General features: G+C 42.8%; 1 protein-coding gene across 1 annotated transcript in view; it reads left to right on the top strand.

Moving 5' to 3' along the window:
• PITPNC1 (phosphatidylinositol transfer protein cytoplasmic 1) overlaps nucleotides 1-17,692 on the top strand; it is a 188,098-nt gene that overhangs the window by 98,465 nt on the left and 71,941 nt on the right. Inside the window, exon 3 of the mRNA XM_066615807.1 lies at nucleotides 16,687-16,775. Coding sequence (XP_066471904.1) covers nucleotides 16,687-16,775 — 89 coding nt within the window. The remainder of the gene's footprint in view (nucleotides 1-16,686; nucleotides 16,776-17,692) is intronic.

The raw sequence follows: 17,692 nt of genomic DNA, 5'->3' as shown, positions 1-17,692 counted from the left end.
TACAATTCCTAAATCAGTTACTGCAGTTCCTAAGTTGTGAAAAGGTACTTTTAAAGTTAAATCCTGGCTGACACAAGGATTGCACTTGTCTCCTCTGTTTGATATTGCCAGTGTGTGCTATGAGCTAGAATGACTTTATGCACAGAGAGCAGCTTACAGTAGCCTAATTGAGCATTAGTCCATAAGATTTGCATAAGAGCAGTGACCTATTTTGGTGGCAAAATAATTATCTTGGCAAAACAAGGTAACATTATGAATGACACCCAGGCTTGTGCATTAGTGACCTTCAGCAGTCAAGAGGCAGGCGTAAGGGCATGATTCCATGAGTCCCAGGGTCTGACCTGAAGATTTGTGAGGCAGCCATTTTGCTGAAGCTGAGCCCATTTATGTCTGGCCAGTATTTGAATGGGAGATTTGTCTCGGAACCCTGCATACACTGCGTTTAGCTCCATGCTGGAGAGAAGGTAGGATGTAAAATGTAATGAATAAAATACATAATGGAGAGAAAAACTTGTGGTCACCATAGAACCATTGTTTCTTAAAGCAAGGTACACACATGTTCTGGAGGTGACTGGAGGCCGCCCCACATAAGATGCAGCCACTCCATTTGTGCCACTGCATCACATAAACTGGTGAGGAATAGAGCCAGGGCCTTAATCTATTGCAATTGTTTTATTATTCATGTTTTATGTGAATATTGCTGCTTTCCTCATTCACCTCTATTCCCTTAGGTCCATTTCCTTTTATTAAGCTTTGGAGTGCCTGTGATTCTTGGTAGTAGGCACAGCAACCCTGTGTCTGTTACATCACTGTACCGCTGTCCTGTACTTGACAGCTCCAACCTTTTCCTAGCCAAGGAGCAGAATTACCAACAATTTTCCTATTGCAAGTTCTGTTAAGCCAATGTGCTTCTCATGGTCAAAGCTGATTCATAGTTGCCTTGTAACATGCTAGAGCTGAGACAGAGAATTCATCTTTCACAACGGTAAGAACATAAGAACAGCCCCACTGGATCAGGCCATAGGCCCATCTAGTCCAGCTTCCTGTATCTCACAGCGGCCCACCAAATGCCCCAGGGAGCACACCAGATAACAAGAGACCTCATTCTGGTGCCGTCCCCTGCATCTGGCATTCTGACATAGCCCATTTCTAAAATCAGGAGGTTGTTCATGCACATCATGGATTAATGCACGTAACATGCACGTAATGGACATGCACGAAATGGATTTTTCCTCCAGAAACTTGTCCAATCCCCTTTTAAAGGCGTCCAGGCCAGACGCCATCACCACATCCTGTGGCAAGGAGTTCCACAGACCAACCACACGCTGAGTAAAGAAATATTTTCTTTTGTCTGTTCTAACTCTCCCAACACTCAATTTTAGCGGATGTCCCCTGGTTCTGGTGTTATGTGAGAGTGTAAAGAGCATCTCTCTATCCACTCTGTCCACCCCCTGCATAATTTTGTATGTCTCAATCATGTCCCCCCTGAGGCGCCTCTTTTCTAGGCTGAAGATGCCCAAATGCCGTAGCCTTTCCTCATAAGGAAGGTGCCCCAGCCCAGTAATCATCTTAGTCGTTCTCTTTTGCACCTTTTCCATTTCCACTATGTCTTTTTTGAGATGCGGCGACCAGAACTAGACACAATACTCCAGGTGTGGCCTTACCATAGATTTGTACAACGGCATTATAATATTAGCCGTTTTGTTCTCAATACCTTTTCTAATGATCCCAAGCATAGAATTGGCCTTCTTTACTGCCGCCGTACATTGAGTCGACACTTTCATCGACCTGTCCACCACCACCCCAAGATCTTTCTCCTGATCTGTCACAGACAGCTCAGAACCCATCAGCCTATATGTGAAGTTTTGATTTTTTGCCCCAATGCACATAACTTTACACTTACTGACATAGAAGCACATCTGCCATTTTGCTGCCCATTCTGCCAGTCTGGAGAGATCCTTCTGGAGCTCCTCACAATCACTTCTGGTACCTCATTCTCATTATCTCTTCACTACATGTTTTATCCTGTGGCAGGTATAGATGGGGTGTCCTCAATCAGGCTGAGCACTGGCCAAGGATCCATGTTCATCTGAAGGTCAGCAGTCAGGCCAAGCTCTGAAACCTCAATACAAATGGCAATGGTAGCACCCAAAGGTAAAAGGGGTGCTGTTGGAAGGGTCCACTGCAGAGCTTTGCCTCAAGGCCTTGCCCCAGGACCCCCAGCAACCTGGAACAAGCCCTAGATAGATATCTATAGCACGATTCAGTCAAGCTAAGCTAAGCACTTTTAAGTCTCACTGAGTTCAGTACGAATGTTAAGTACAGGCTTGAAGCTGTACTCCTTAGAGAATTGAATGTGTCATTGATTTCAACATGTTTTGGGTACATCTGTCTGAATAGAATCAGATTATTTATTAGAGTGGTTTTAGTACTACCTGGATTCTGGTTTCCTTTGGGGGAAAAAATCACTCCACTGCTCTTGATTGCTGGGGGTTTATGGTATTGCTTCATTTATGGTGTCTTTGAAATATTTGATTTATTTATAAATATATACAACTTGAGCATCAATTAGTAGTAAATAGTAGAGCAGAAAGGTTACATCAGTTTTCTAGAGAAGCACTGTTGCATCTTAAATACTGGTGCTTAAATGTCTCTCTCTCTCTCTCTCTCTCTCTCTCTCTCTCTCTCTCTCTCTCTCTCTCACACACACACACACACACACACACACGCGCGCGCGCGCGCGCGCAGAGTGGGAGAAATTAACTGCTTGTTCTCTTTCCCATACTGCTGCTTTTGTCTTGTTCCTTAGAAAGAGGGGGAGGAAGCCATCAGTCCCTCCTATCAAATGGAAGAAACCATTTTTGCCAGGCTTCTATGGTAATAATCTGTCTAAGAAAAGAGTTGGCTAGCTAGCATTCATAATCATAAACCCATTACAAGTCCATTACAGTATTGGTGGGATTTGATAGTGCTTGACTGTGGTTGGATCATGTTCCTAGGTAGTACAAGCAAGATATAAGCCAGGACTGGCAAGCTAAAAGTTTACATTGTAATGTCAGGCACTAGCAGGTCTGACATTACATAAACTGAGCGTACTTTTGATCAAGAGGAATAACATTAATATGCAGGACGGATATATCTTTTCCACAAATAATTCTCTTAGAAATTGTATATTTTCCTATCATGGTCACACTTCATGATGTTATTTCCATACACACAGCGATATGAAAACATATCAGATTAGTGTACAGAGTTTTGAATTCTGAATTATCTAATTTTTAAAATTCTGTACTGGCAGGGATAAACCACATCACAAAGGTCTGTTGTTTAACATATTTTGGATTGGTGGTTTAGACCAAAAAGACAAACAAAACTAGAGAGAGAGCTGCATCTGCAAGGAAAGAATACGTATTTGAGTAATATTTTATGCACAAAATGGCTACATTTTCAATACTGACATTAAGGAAAAATCCTTATTCAGTGAGAGAAGTTTCACTAACATTTTCACTGCAAATGTGCATGGAATGACCATTCCCTTTCTTGCATGCACAAAAAGAACTCTGAGAATATTAAAAAAATTTTGTGAAATGTGTGTGTGTATCTACAAATGTCTTTGTGGCAGCTTTATCTTAATCCTGTTCAAGGAAAGAATGTCTATGTTTACTTCAATCTGGGAAGGAGAAGAGGTCTGCATTATCTACAACATAATACCTGCATGCAGATCTGATATGTGGCAGAGTATTTTTTTCCTCTGATATCTTGCCTGATCTTTTGCCCTTAGGTCAAATTTAGCAAGAGAAAGAAATTCCCTTTTTCAATTTTTTTTTTCTCATTTGAAGCATACTAATTCATGCAAGAAGACTTTTCCAGGCTTGTGCTTGACTTCTTTCTAGGATAGTGCCCTCAGGCAAGTGCTGGTTCCTTAACTATGCATGATGCCCTGGACAAATCTTCTGGCAAAGTAACACATCTCTCCTCATTTTTTTTATACTACTCTGGAGTGTAGTTTCTAAAGAAACACTCTTGCCATATATTCTAGTTGTAGTTCTGCCCATACCTTAATATTTTCTCCATGTGAGTTACTTGTGAATTATTTAGTGAGCAGCACCTTCAGGTACAATGCATTGCTAAGGAAAAAAAATATCCCTTGAGGGTTTTTTCTCTCCTTCGTTCAAGGCAGCTCTGTTGATTTGGCCTGATATTAATGTAGAAGTGACTGTTCTTATAGAAATGGCAGGAATATAATAAATATGTCTAGCGTGTTTTTTTTGCTCATATAGCAGCATCAGGAATCGTATATTTTAGAAAGCAAGCCCTGTTGAATATTGAAATGATGCTGGCCAGAAATGACACATCTGGATTGTTACCAAAATGAATAAGTCATTAGAAAATTAAAATAGTCTTAAATAATCTTCCACTGAAAACACTCATTGTTTGCCCTCTGTTCTATCCTTCCACATTTCACTATCAAGTGCAGTTTAAATTTCAGGCTCATAGTGGAAGTGGTGCTTGAAATGTTTTGCTCCTTAGGATGTGAGATAGTACTAAATTTATCCCATTGTGTTCTGAAGATGGAGCCTGTCTGTTAATTTCACAGCTTCAGGTCTAATCAAGGAAGAACCTTTCCTTGACGTTTCATTCTACATTGCAAAGAACTCAAAGTCTATCAAACTTAATATTTTTATGGCTTCACCTGAAATGAAATTCAAGGTTGTTTCACTGTTCTGAGAAACTTTGATACAAGTTTTGTTATTAAGCCATTTTTTTTTATTTTTAAGATGCAAGCCAATCTAGTTGAAAATGTTTTACTGTTGTTCAGTTTATTCTTAGTTCTAGACAAAAGTTCTAGAATTCAGTGTTTCTCAAACTGTGGGTCACTAGGTGAGTTGCAAGCCAATTTCAGGTGGGTCCCCATTCATTTCAATGTGTATGTTATTTTTAATATATTTTTTAGACTTGATACTACCGTGGTATGTGACTGCATAAGGGGAAATATTGTAGATTTGGACTTTTAACAGGCTACTATGTATAAACAGATCAGAAACTGCTTGGGAAGGTTAGGAGAGTTCTTTATTTTAAATAAATTTTTAAACTTATTGTAAATTATGCCATTAAAGGTTGTTGAGTTGAACTTATTGTAATATTTTAATGTTCAGATCAGGAGAGAGATCTTGGGATGGTGGTGGACAGGTCGATGAAAGTGTCGACCCAATGTCCTGCAGCAGTGAAGAAGGCCAATTCTATGCTTGGGATCATTAGAAAAGGTATTGAGAACAAAACGGCTAATATTATAATGCCGTTGTACAAATCTATGGCAAGGCCACACCTGGAATATTGTGTCCAGTTCTGGTCGCCGCATCTCAAAAAAGACATAGTGGAAATGGAAAAGGTGCAAAAGAGAGCGACTAAGATGATTACTGGGCTGGGGCACCTTCCTAATGAGGAAAAGCTTCTGCGTTTTGGCCTCTTCAGCCTAGAAAAGAGACGCCTGAGGGGGAACATGATTGAGACATACAAAATTATGCAGGGGATGGACAGAGTGGATAGAGAGATGCTCTTTACACTCTCACATAACACCAGAACCAGGGGACATCCACTAACATTGAGTGTTGGGAGAGTTAGAACAGACAAAAGAAAATACTTCTTTACTCAGCGTGTGGTTTGGTCTGTGGAACTCTTTGCCACAGGATGTGGTAATAGCATCTGGCCTGGACACCTTTAAAAGGGGATTGGACAATTTTCTGGAGGAAAAATCCATTACGGGTTACAAGCCATTATGTGTATGTGCAACCTCCTGATTTTAGAAATGGGCTATGTCAGAATGCCAGGTGCAAGGGAGGGCACCAGGATGAGGTCTCTTGTTATCTGGTGTGCTCCCTGGGGCATTTGGTGGGCTGCTGTGAGATACAGGAAGCTGGACTAGATGGGCCTATGGCCTGATCCAGTGGGGCTGTTCTTATGTTCTTAATTATTTGATTTTCTTGCATGGGATTGTTAAAAATTTTCCTGCTTGATGATGTCACTTCTGGCTATGACATTACTTCGAAGTTCATGGCATCGCTTCTGGTGGGTCCCAACAGATTGTCATTCTAAAAAGTGGGTCCTGGTGCTAAAGTTTGAGAACCACTGTCTAGATCAGGAGTGCCCAAAGCCTGGCTCTGGGGCCACTTGCAGCCTCGAGGCCTCTCAATGTGGCCCTCAGGGAGCCCCCAGTCTCCAATGAGCCTCTGGCCCTCTGGAGATTTTTTGGAGCCCACACTGGCTGGACACAACTGCTCTCAGCATGAGGGCAACTGTTTGACCTCTCCGTGAGCTGTGGGATGAGGGCTTCCTCCAATGCTTGTTGTTTCATGTCTGTGATGCAGTAGTGGCAGCAAAGGAAAGGCCAGCCTTGCTTTGTGCAAGGCCTTTTATAGGCCATGAGCTATTGCAAGACCTTCATTCATTCATATAAGTTCATCTTTAATATATTCATTTATGTAAACTTATGTAAATTTATTCAAATTTTAAATGTTAATTAATTATTTCCCCCCCCCGGCCCCCAACAGTGTCAGAGAGACGATGTGGCCCTCCTGCCAAAAACTTTGGACCCCTGGTCTAGATCATTGGTTTTCAAATTATGTTTTGGGGACCCATGGGGTTCTTTGGAAGCTTAATAAGGAGGTTCCTCAATGGGAATATCAGTAATGGTGGATAAGGTTCTCTGTGAGACAGCTAGTACACCACAATTAGGAATGAGTGAAAATTGGATTGCCTGCATGGCATGGTGGCATCATCAGTGGCACACTGTAGTACCAATTTGTTGATACCACAATCCCCGTAGCAAGAAGTAGCAGTTAAGAAGACAAAGCAGAGCTGAAGCAGTATCCAAAAAAGGTGAGGCTGCATGTGTGTGTTCCAACAGACTAGAACATTTAGGGGGACTAGACTCTTTCAAAGAATCAGTATGGGTCACTGTATCAGGCTCCCAAAATCATGCCCTCTGCTGAAGTCCCATGCTGTCTACTTCCTGTTAGCATTCTCACAATCACTTCCTTTAGTATCCTCTAGCAGTATGAGTCTAGGTTCTCGTTGTTTGCTTCCTGTTCCAAAGCTAAATGAAGAAAAAGCTTCTGTTTGCAAAGAGTGGCAAATCATAATTTTGAAGGGGGGATTTTAGTATGCCTCACTGCTATCCATGGTTTTGGGTATCTGCAGTAGCTGCAGGAACCTATCCCCCACAGATATCGGAGGACACCTGCTCATCAAAAGCAGGAAACTTGTCAGGGAGGCAATTGGACCTTTAGTTAACAGGAATGCAAGGGAAGCTTAAAAAGAATAGGGAGATTGCAGAGAAGCTGGATGAATTCTTTGCATCTGACTTCACTACAAAAGATGTAGGGCAGGTAGCCATAGCTGAACTGACCTTCTCAGGGATGGAGTCTGATTAACTTAGTCAAACAGAAGTATGATGATGAACTGAACTGAGTCAAACAGAAGTTACAAGGGACAAGGTTCTAGAATGTATTAAATTCAGCATTAAGAAATCACTGGGTCCAGATGGCATCTACACAGAAGTTCTTAAGTTATCTCAAATGTGAGATTATGGATTGTCTCACAAAAATATGTCACCCTTCTAAATAAGGTATTGTGCCAGAGGACTAGAAGATGGCTAATATAACACTGATATTCAGCCAGGGGCGATCCTGGAAATTTCAGGCCTGTCAGCTTGACATATATTCTGGATAAATTGGTGGAAAGCACTATTGAAGATAAAATAAAGAAGAACATAAAAGAACAAACCTTGCTGAAGGAGAATTGGCATGGTTTCTGCAAGGATAAGTCTTGCCTCACTAACTAGTGTTCTTTGAGGATGTGAACAGGCATGTGAATGGAGGCACTCCAGTTGAATAGTATACTTGGATTTTCAAAAAGCTTTTGACAAAGTCCCTCACCAAAGGTTTTTGCATAAAGTAAGCAGTCACGGAATAAGAAGACAAATCCTTTATGGTTTGTTGATTAGCTCAAAAATAGGAAGCAGAGAGTAGGAATAAGTGGGCCATTTTCACAGTGGAGCAATGTAAAAAGAGATCCGTGATGGGACCTATGCTTTTAAGCTTGTTAATAAAGGATCTGGTGCGGCCCTCAAGGCCTCTCAGTGAGGCCCTCAGGGAGCCCCCAGTCTCCAATGAGCCTCTGGCCCTCCAGAGATTTGTTGCAGCCCGCACTGGTCCAACACAACTGCTCTCAGCGTGAAGGCAACTGTTTGACCTTTTTGCGTGAGCTGTGAGATTAGAGCTTCCTCCACTGCTTGCTGTTTCATGTCTGTGATGCAGTAGTGGCAGCAAAGGAAAAGCCAGCCTTGCTTTTTGCAAGGCCTTTTATAGGCCTTGAGCTATTACAAGACCTTCATTCATTCATATAAGTTCATCTTTAATATATTTGTGAGGCCTCCCTGTGGGGGAGGGGAGGGCCCGCCCAGCCTTTCCGAGGGGGACCCCTTGTGGAGGCCTCAGACTTGTTCCCCACAAGAAGGGGGGGTTGCGTCACCCGGTTCCCCTTCTTTGGGTTGGCAGCATTCATTAGTCAGGAGCAGGGGCTGCTAGCAGCAGATCCTCCTGCCTGCTCTTCCAACTCCCAACTGCCTTGTCATCCCTGGCCTCCAGGTTTATGTAGGGCTGACCCCTCCCCTTTGGCCCCTCCCCTTCCCTCACAGGGATGGTATAAAAAGGGCCTGTCTCTGGGCCTACCCTTCCCTGGGCTTACCACAACTCCTCCCCTTTCTCTCTCTGTTTCCCTCCCACCTCCTCTCACCTGTAGTTGCCAGGCTTGTTCCTGAGAGGGCTGGGAAGGCTGCTGCCTCTGCTCTGGTCCAGAAGCCTCCTTCCTGGGTAAGCTGGGGACTCGGGGGAGGAGGGGAATCCCAACAATATTCATTTATGTAAACTTATGTAAATTCATTCAAATTTTAAATGTAAATTAATTCTTTCTTTCCCCAGCCCCCAACACAGTGTCAGAGAGATGATGTGGCCCTCCTGCCAAAAACTTTGGACACCCCTGGTGTAAACAATGAGGCATCAGATTTGCAGGGAACACCAAACTATTCAGGGTAGTAAGAGCCAGAGGATGTGAAGAGCTGCAAAAGGTTCTCTCCAGACTAGCTGAATGGCCAAATGGCAAACGTGGTTCAATGTCAACAAGTGTAACGTGATACACATTGTGGCCAAAAAAAAAAAAAAAAGGGCAAATCCCAATTTCACAATACAAGCTGACTGAGAAATGAAAAACATTGTTCAAATGAAACTTTTTTTAACAGAAACCCATTGTTACAAGGAAGGGCGGGGTAAAAATCTTTAAATAAATAAATAAGGGCACAATCCTAACCAACTTTCCAGCAGTAGCAGTGCCAGTGGGGCATGTGCTGCATCCTGCAGTTGGGGAGCAGTCACTGTTAAGGTTATGCTTATGGGATGATTGTTGTAGGATCCCTGTTTTGTCCCAATGTGAGCAGGTTGCAAGAAAAACAGCAAATACAGCAGAGTACTTTCAGCAGATGTATTTGAGCAAGGGATATCACAAATAGAGTAGTCAGTTAGCAGTCCAAGAGTCAGCACGAAGAGCAGTCAATCCAAGTATAACAAATCCAAATCAGTTTCCAACAATACACAGTCAAAGGTTCAGTCCATAAGTCAGTAATAACATATACATACAGTATCCAGCCTCCTCAGTCACTAGCAGCAGTTCCACAGATATCACCAACAACTCCCCTACTGCTGCACTGGAAGCTCCAGCAGACTAACCTTATGTAGTCAGCTTAGCCAATCAGTGCTGGCTTGGTCACACCCAGGGTGTGTCAGTCCCAGGTGCCTGCTGATTCTGCTGACTCAGCAATCTACACCTGCTCCCTGAACCAACTTGTAAGCTGTGGTTCTGCTTCCCTCAGAACACAAAGCTAACAGTCAGGAAGGCCTCCTCAAGGTAAGGGAATGTTTGTTCCCTTTCCTCGAAGTTGCATTGCCTTTATGTCAGTGCTGGAAAGTTGGCTAGGGTTGCGGCCTAAATTTGGCACCTGTAAAAACAGGCATGTTAATTTTTGTGGGAAATTTAGCCCTTTGTCAAAACGAAAGGCCCATCACACAGAAATGGTGTGGTAAATACATTTCCCATAAGGGACTACAGCAGCTAGCCCTATACGCACAAATCATATAGTGGTCCTAGAACAAAACCTGGATACTGATGCAAATTAATGAAAATAATTAAATCTAATTTCCTAATAGCGTTGATATGCAGAATTAGTATGGATTTAGAATTAAAATAGATATAAAATAAATGCAAGTTCCTATAGTATGTAAAATATAACTGTGATTTAAGTCAGGAGTCTCTAAACTTTTCGGCCGAAGGGCCACATCATATATCTGGCACAGTGTCAAAGAAAATTAAATAAAAAATTTAAATAAATACATTAGAGATGGAACTTAGATGAATGAATGAATGGGCTCAAATGTCTAGGATTTCTCCAAGCACCAACAGAGCCCAAGAAATAAAGCACATACTTAAATGGACCCCCATTCCCGCACCCTACAAGCACAACTCTGGTTGTGTTTGATCAGCTAGGCCAGAGGTTCTCAGGGGATCAGAGGCTGGCTGTGGGCTGAATAGAGGCTCGCCATGGCCCACATCTGGCCCCAGGCCGGGTTTTGGAGACCCCCTGATTTAAATAATTGCAAAATATATTATTTTGCAGGGAATCAATCATTTTTCATTTTTACTAATGTGACTATGGATGCAATCCTACCCTGCACTGGAATAGGCAAGCCAGGAGGCGTGTGCAAAGCAGCTCAGCCAGAGGCAAGGGGAAACTTTCCTCTTACCTCTGGGCAAGGTGCTCTTGCCCCTATGGGTCTCCTTGGACTTGTGCCACCTCTTGAGTTGGCACAAGTCCAAGGAGAGCAGAGCGGCTTGAAGCCGCTCCGATCTCCCCAGGAACGGGAGTTGGGATCTGGCATAACTGTCAGATCCCAGACCCGCCTCCCGCTCCCCACCCGCTTACCCTCAGGGCTGCCCACCACCCACCCCCCTCCTACCCAGGAATGCCTCCCTCCCACTCCCTCCCTGCTCCCTCCCTCCCTACCTTAGAGCCTTGTGTCGACCCAGCTGGGCTGACGCAAGGCTCAGTGCCTCTGTCAGTGCAGAAGCTTGTTCCAGCTTCCACAGGCTGGCGTGCCTCTGCACACTGGCCTAGCTGACTCCTGAAGAAGCACGTTTGTGACCTTGTGACCTTCCTAGGCCAATGCAAGGGACTTGTGCTGGCCCAAGCCCGGATCAGGATTGCACCCTATGTTAACTTAATATACAACTGACAGCATAAATAGAATATGGGCTCAATAACAATAGCCATGCTTTACATCAAAACCTATTCAATGCCAGAAACAATTTTTTAAGGGGAATTACTTTTTCATTGTAAGATGCTTTTCAACAAGATAGCCTAATAGTCAAAGGTCAGACGTTGGTATTTGCCAATTAAAACTGAGAAGAAAGGAAAGCATTGTACAAAAATAAGTAAATTGAGATCATATTGAATAGTAAAATTAAAATAATTCTAAGCAGAGTAGAATGTACTTGTAGTTAGTACATGGGCTGTATCAAATAATAGCCTAGCAAATCATCTTACATATCACAGATGGTTGCAAATGTAGCTGTTGTGTACATCAAAACAATTCAACAGATGCTGTCTGTATCCTACTTCAGCTGCAAGGAGACTCTATTTTTAGATCTTTTTCCAGGTAATTTTCCCCATAGTTTGGAAACTCACTGTACCTGCTGAGAGTCTGACCCTAACACAGGGATTCCCAAATTGATGTGTTGCGACACCCCAGCCAGAGTATCCCTGCCTCTGCCACCTTAAGGGGCAGGGAGGGGGGAAGGCAGCGACACAATCACAAGGATTTCACTGCTGATGGGAACAGGGGGAGTTGAACTTACCTAATATAGCACCAGCTTCTGGGGAATGCAAGGAGACCTGTGGACCCTTCTGCATGGCTCCCTGTGCTTCTGCAAGTCTAAAAATAACAATCGTGAACAACTTCCGGTTTCGTTATTTCATTTCATGATCGTTATTTTCAGACTTTCAGAGGCATGAGGAGCCCTGTGGAAGGGTGTGAGGGGCTTCCTGCGCCCCCGGAGGCCAGCACTGCATTAGTGCACAGCACCCCCTCCCAATCCCAGCAGCAATCCTATTGATCCTGTCACTGACTTCCCCTGTCCTCCACAAGCACTCACCTCAGTTCCCAAACTCCCTGTGAGGATTGCTGGATTGCTGTGAGTTTGGGAACCGCTGCCCTAACATATATGTAAGGACTGGATGGCCTTGCGGGGAAGGCAAAATATTCCCATAACTTCAGCAAGGTGTAAGTGGTAAATGATGAAGACAGATGAGAGAACAGGACTGGGAATTCTTTGTCCAGAAGAAAATTTAGGATGACGCTGTATTCCTCAGGAGAACTTCAAAGACTTAGCAATCCCTGTCAGTCCCTCTGTCTAGCAGTGTGGCCTAATTTCTCTCCAAATTCCTATGCCAGTCTTTGTGAGTGGGGATGTTGAAACACCCTTTTGATGAGTCGAGCTTCCTTTGTCTGTGAAGACTGTATGTTTTCACTGGCTGAGAATGTAAGGACTTATGAGCAAACATGTGGAATTTGGTTGTTGGGTGGCCTGTTTCTCCAGCTACAAGAAAACCTTAGAATACTCACATTGTTCTAATTAGAGGGAAAACACATTTTATAAGTAATTATATTGTTATTTATATATTTTTTTAAATATTAATATCACACCTTTTGATAAAAATCTTCAAGCAGCTAACTAAAATATCGAAAAGATTCACAGTGCATATTAAGACAGGAGAAAGATTCAACAAATTACAGCAATCACAGTTAACTAAGCAGGAAAAAACTTAAATACAGTCAAAGGCTCTCTGGAAGATTAGAATAAAGCCACATAGTATGTTTGCATATGGTGTGATAAATCATGACTTGAAAGGGTGCCATTTTGTCCAGTCTCCTGCTGAAAAAATGATATACCTCAAGCATCCCCAAGAAATGCCAGTCCAGCATTTACTTTAACATTTCCCATTAAGAAAATTCAGCAATTCCACCACATATTCCATCACTGAACTAATCCTAAAGTCTTTGACTATAGTCTTTATAGTTAAATCATCTTCAACCTAGATCTCCCTTTCTGTTGTTTACAGTATTGCTTCTTTTCCTGATCTCAGTGAACTATTGCTTCCCATGTAAAATATTTGAAAACTGTTTATTTCCCACAAGCTAAAGCGGGAAAGTACAGGGCGAGCCACCGTATCTGTGGGGGCTCCATTCCATAAGCCCCTATGGTTAAGTGAAACTGTGGGTATGGGCAAATGCTGCCCACACCTTCCGAAGCCAAGGAGAGCTCTGCTCCCCTTACCTCTGGAGGGTCATTAGAGCACAGCAGAGGCTATGCATGTTCATCTGTGGTCTCTGCTGGTCTCAAACTGAGTCTTCAAACACATGAAAATCACATGAAAAACATGTGACTTCTGTTTTCGCATAAAACCGCAAGTGACTTTTATTTTTATTTTTTTTACTGTAAGAACATAAGAACAGCCCCACTGGATCAGGCCATAGGCCCATCTAGTCCAGCTTCCTGTATCTCACAGCAGCCCACCAAATGCCCCAGGGAGCACACCAGATAACAAGAGACCTCATCTTGGTGCCCTCCCTTGCATCTGGCATTCTGACATAGCCCAAATCAGGAGGTTGCACATACACATCTTGGCTTGTAACCCGTAATGGATTTTGTATGGCTTGTAACCCTTAATGGTCTTAGCAGAGCCTGTCGACAGATCTGCACTGAGGGTCAGACGACCCTCCAGAGGTTAGGGGAGAAGAGGAGGAGGTGTGCATGGGGGGGGGCATGGACCCAATCCATGAATGAGTGAATCTGTGGATACCCCCTGTATTGCTGCACAGTGGAGTCATTTATGCTGGTAATAGAGGATCTGAAATCAGATCCCCCATATTGCATACCACCTTTATATGAGGCAAACTCATAATGTTTCAGAAAGGGAAGGCTGTGTGAGAGAAACTGCTGAACCCTGTCAGTTGATGGATGCTGTTTGGTCTCAAAGCACAATCCTGTGCATGTCTACTCAAAAGGTAAGTCTGTTGTGTTCAGTGAGGCTTACTCTCAGGAAAGTGTGAATGGAATTGCAGTTTCAGAAGCATTAACAGGCTTAGGCCCAGATGGCAAATAATAATGGGCTTTTGGTTTAATTTAGTTTTCCTTCACCAATTGGAATTTTATGCACTAGGCTTTTTCACTGAGTAGTCAGCAGTAAATAGCTGAGTTATTAGAAGAAGTTTACTCTGTTCTGGTTTTCTCCCATTTGTAAACTACTGCCCTAGATAAAGTGCTCTCTTGACACAAACTGCTGGTGGTGTTTTGTATCAATGACAACAGGCATGTGAACACTTAAACTCTTTTCTCTTCAGTTTGAATATACCCAGTCGCTTGTGTAAGAAGTGCCATCTAGATCTCTTATCGCCTTTGCAGTTGTCTCCTAAATCCTTTCCAGCTTGCTATGAGGGAAAGATTTATATCTGTGTCTGCTCAGGATTCAGCAACACTTTCCCATGTTAGGACTTTTGTCTGTCACTTGATTACTCTCATGGGGGGAAAAACTGTAGAGTTTGCAGGACAAAGTTTACAGACTTGAGGTGATTTATTGCTGTGCACGCCTAACAGTCTGGATATCTGACAGATCTGAAACACAGAAATCGAGGAAGATACTGTGAGGCAGCAAGATTATTGCATTTCATTACTGTTACTTATTTGTAGAGCATCTAAAATTTTACTATGCAACTGTAGAATTGCTGGCATGGCTATTTATGACTCATAAAATGGAGAGGGAAAACTAGACTCCTGACATTTACAAATTAATTCTGAGAAAGTTTATCATAAAAGTTACTTTCATGGTACAGACAAATTGAGTATTTTGTCCTTCTCCGAATTACAGTAAATGATTGATGTCTGAACAGTATTTTTTACTTCACTGGTAAAGATTTAACCCTTGATAAGTAAATGGGAAAAAATCATCCCATTTTGAGAGTGCTAGAAGGGAAAACCTTAGAAATGAACCTAGGAAATATGAACTTGGTAATTGGGAAAAGCGCATATTTTCAGAGAGTCAGCTGTAATAATTGTACTCAAACTCACTTGCCTCTATAAAAACAGGAAAATGAATTAGATTATATGAACACTCGTAAAATATGAACACTGTAGAAGTCAGAAATCTAAGGCAGATAAGTGTCACAACTGACTGTTGAATCTTTAAAGTAAAAGTACAGGTCTGTCCTGTTTATCCGCAGGTTTGGAGCCCACAGATTTAATTCACCACAGGTTCCAAATCCACAGTGGAGAACTGGACCTGATCTGCTGGACACTACTGGAGGTGTTATCTGGACATGTCTGAGAGTCTTTCTGAGGCATGCAAAGGCTGTGCATGGCATCTGCAAACCTCAGAAAGGCCTCTGGTGGTAGCAGAAAGGCACTTCTGGTTTTTATGAAAAACAGAAGGCCGTGTGTGGCCTCTCTGGGCCTCAGAACACCTCCAGATGCAACCAGAGAACATCTCTGGTCACGTCTGGAGGTCCTATAAACCAGACCTGTAGATTCGCTTATCCATGGGTTTTCGGTATCCTGGGGGTCCAGGAATGGATCTCCCACAGATACCAACGTACAACTGTATTTCCAAAGTGATTCTTATCGAAGAGGAAAATGGCTGTACAGGATGGAAACAAGAAAGTTTCTCTATTGATCAGTCAACATCTGCTTTCCTTTAGCAGCTTCTGTTTCCTTATAGATGTTGTATAGCAGTGTTTCTTAAAGTGTGGCCCATGGATCTGTGCCAGTCTGTGATCCATTGTCTGCCAGTCTGCATCAAATTTTGTCTTGTGCTGAGCAGTACCTTCTGCTTCCTCTTTTTCTCACCCAACACATCAAGCTTCTCTGAAGCTTTCAGCTTCCCTGAATTTTCCCTTCCAGTCAATAGAGGTTAGAAAAGAGCAATGATTGGCACCCCCTGCCCTCCTGCTGCCTCCTCCTGCCTTCCTTGCCATCTTACCTGGATCATTGAGTAGCTCCAGATCTGCTGGCATCAGCAGAAGGGCTCTGGCTTTCCCACCAGCATCCCCAGGAGTGTGCTGAGTAGCATGCTCCCAGAGCTCCTTTTGAAACTCGTGCTGACTGCTTTATGGCAATACACAACCCAAACAGAACTGGGCCATAACTCTGGCTGAATTGTACCCATTTTAAATTGGTAGCTATTAGTACAGGAAATATCCCTACAGGTCATAGTATTGCACAAAGGGGTGTGAAGGAAGAGAGAGGAGGGGGAAAGGGCATAGTATTCATACAACTGCTGCCACTTTGTGGCTTAAAATACGCAAGTCATTTTTTAGCCTGTGTTGTTATGTGACCACTGTGTGAATTCTCAGGGCCCAGCTTTGGCATCTTCCACTGAAATGTTCTCCTCCCTTAGTCATATCCTGATGGGAAGTCACTACATCTTCTGTATGTGCTTTCATTCTTTAAATGAAAGAATGAAATTAAGGGGGAAATTAAATATATGTACTTTATCTTGTTAAGACAATATCGTCTTTCTCTTTGCAGTAAACTTCCAAGCTGGGCAAGAGCTGTGGTCCCCAAAATATTTTATGTTACAGAGAAGGCATGGAATTACTACCCTTACACAATTACCGGTAGGTCAAACACAAAGTTCAAGTTATTATAAAGGGGTAGGGGAAACAAGGACAAAAGTCATGCTTGCTTTTTGAGCTTCCATATCACAAAACTGAAAGTGGGTTATACATTCCAAAACGCTTTCTAGAGAGTCTCATTTCAGCTGCTGTGTACTCTTACTGTAATCATTGCACGATATCTCAGATGTGCATAACATACAGAAAGCTAAAGGCAGCATGGTAAAGTTGTATGAAGTTCTGGCCTTTTAACTCAAAACAGACGTTTCCAATTATTTCAGTTTTAACTGAGTTCTTCTGCCTTATATTTTTCCCTTTTTCTGATTAATTTCCCATAAACTATTTTATATATGATTGGTTTTAGAAATCCTAATACCTGAGCAGCAATCCATTTTTATTTCCATGTTGACCTTCATTCCTGGTTTCTTGCTACAGTATGCTCCTGTCTACTATAAGTTGCTGTATTATGGTCCAACCCTATAAGCTGCTACAGAGACACTGCATCTTATAAGACTACAAAGTAGATTCCAAGTGCTGGTGCCTACAGTTCATATTGCTGATCTAACCCATGGCTATTGCTTGTTAGATACTGGCCCCCTCCTTCACTGCCTCCTTCAGCTGCCAAAGCAACTATGGGGGTTGGAGGAGATGGGCTTAGAGACAATGTATACTCCCCCAACAACTGTTTTATCATATCATATATCACTGAAACCACAACCTAAAAGAAGTCCCTCCTTTCTAGTATCTAGCTGGGTCCAGATTCAGGGCCTCCTTCTCCTCTCCAGTAGGTCCAAAGAAAACAAAACCTCGAGTGCCCAGGCAAGCATTTCATCTGGTTTTGGCCTTCATCTGAAGCTCTTATGGCTCTTGCCTTATCAGGGATGATGGAGTGGGTCTGGAGCAATTCCAGAGTGGGAGGG

Source organism: Tiliqua scincoides, chromosome 2 (genome assembly GCF_035046505.1).
Source record: "Tiliqua scincoides isolate rTilSci1 chromosome 2, rTilSci1.hap2, whole genome shotgun sequence".
NCBI lineage: Eukaryota > Metazoa > Chordata > Lepidosauria > Squamata > Scincidae > Tiliqua > Tiliqua scincoides.
This window is presented reverse-complemented; position numbering and strand designations above follow the sequence as displayed.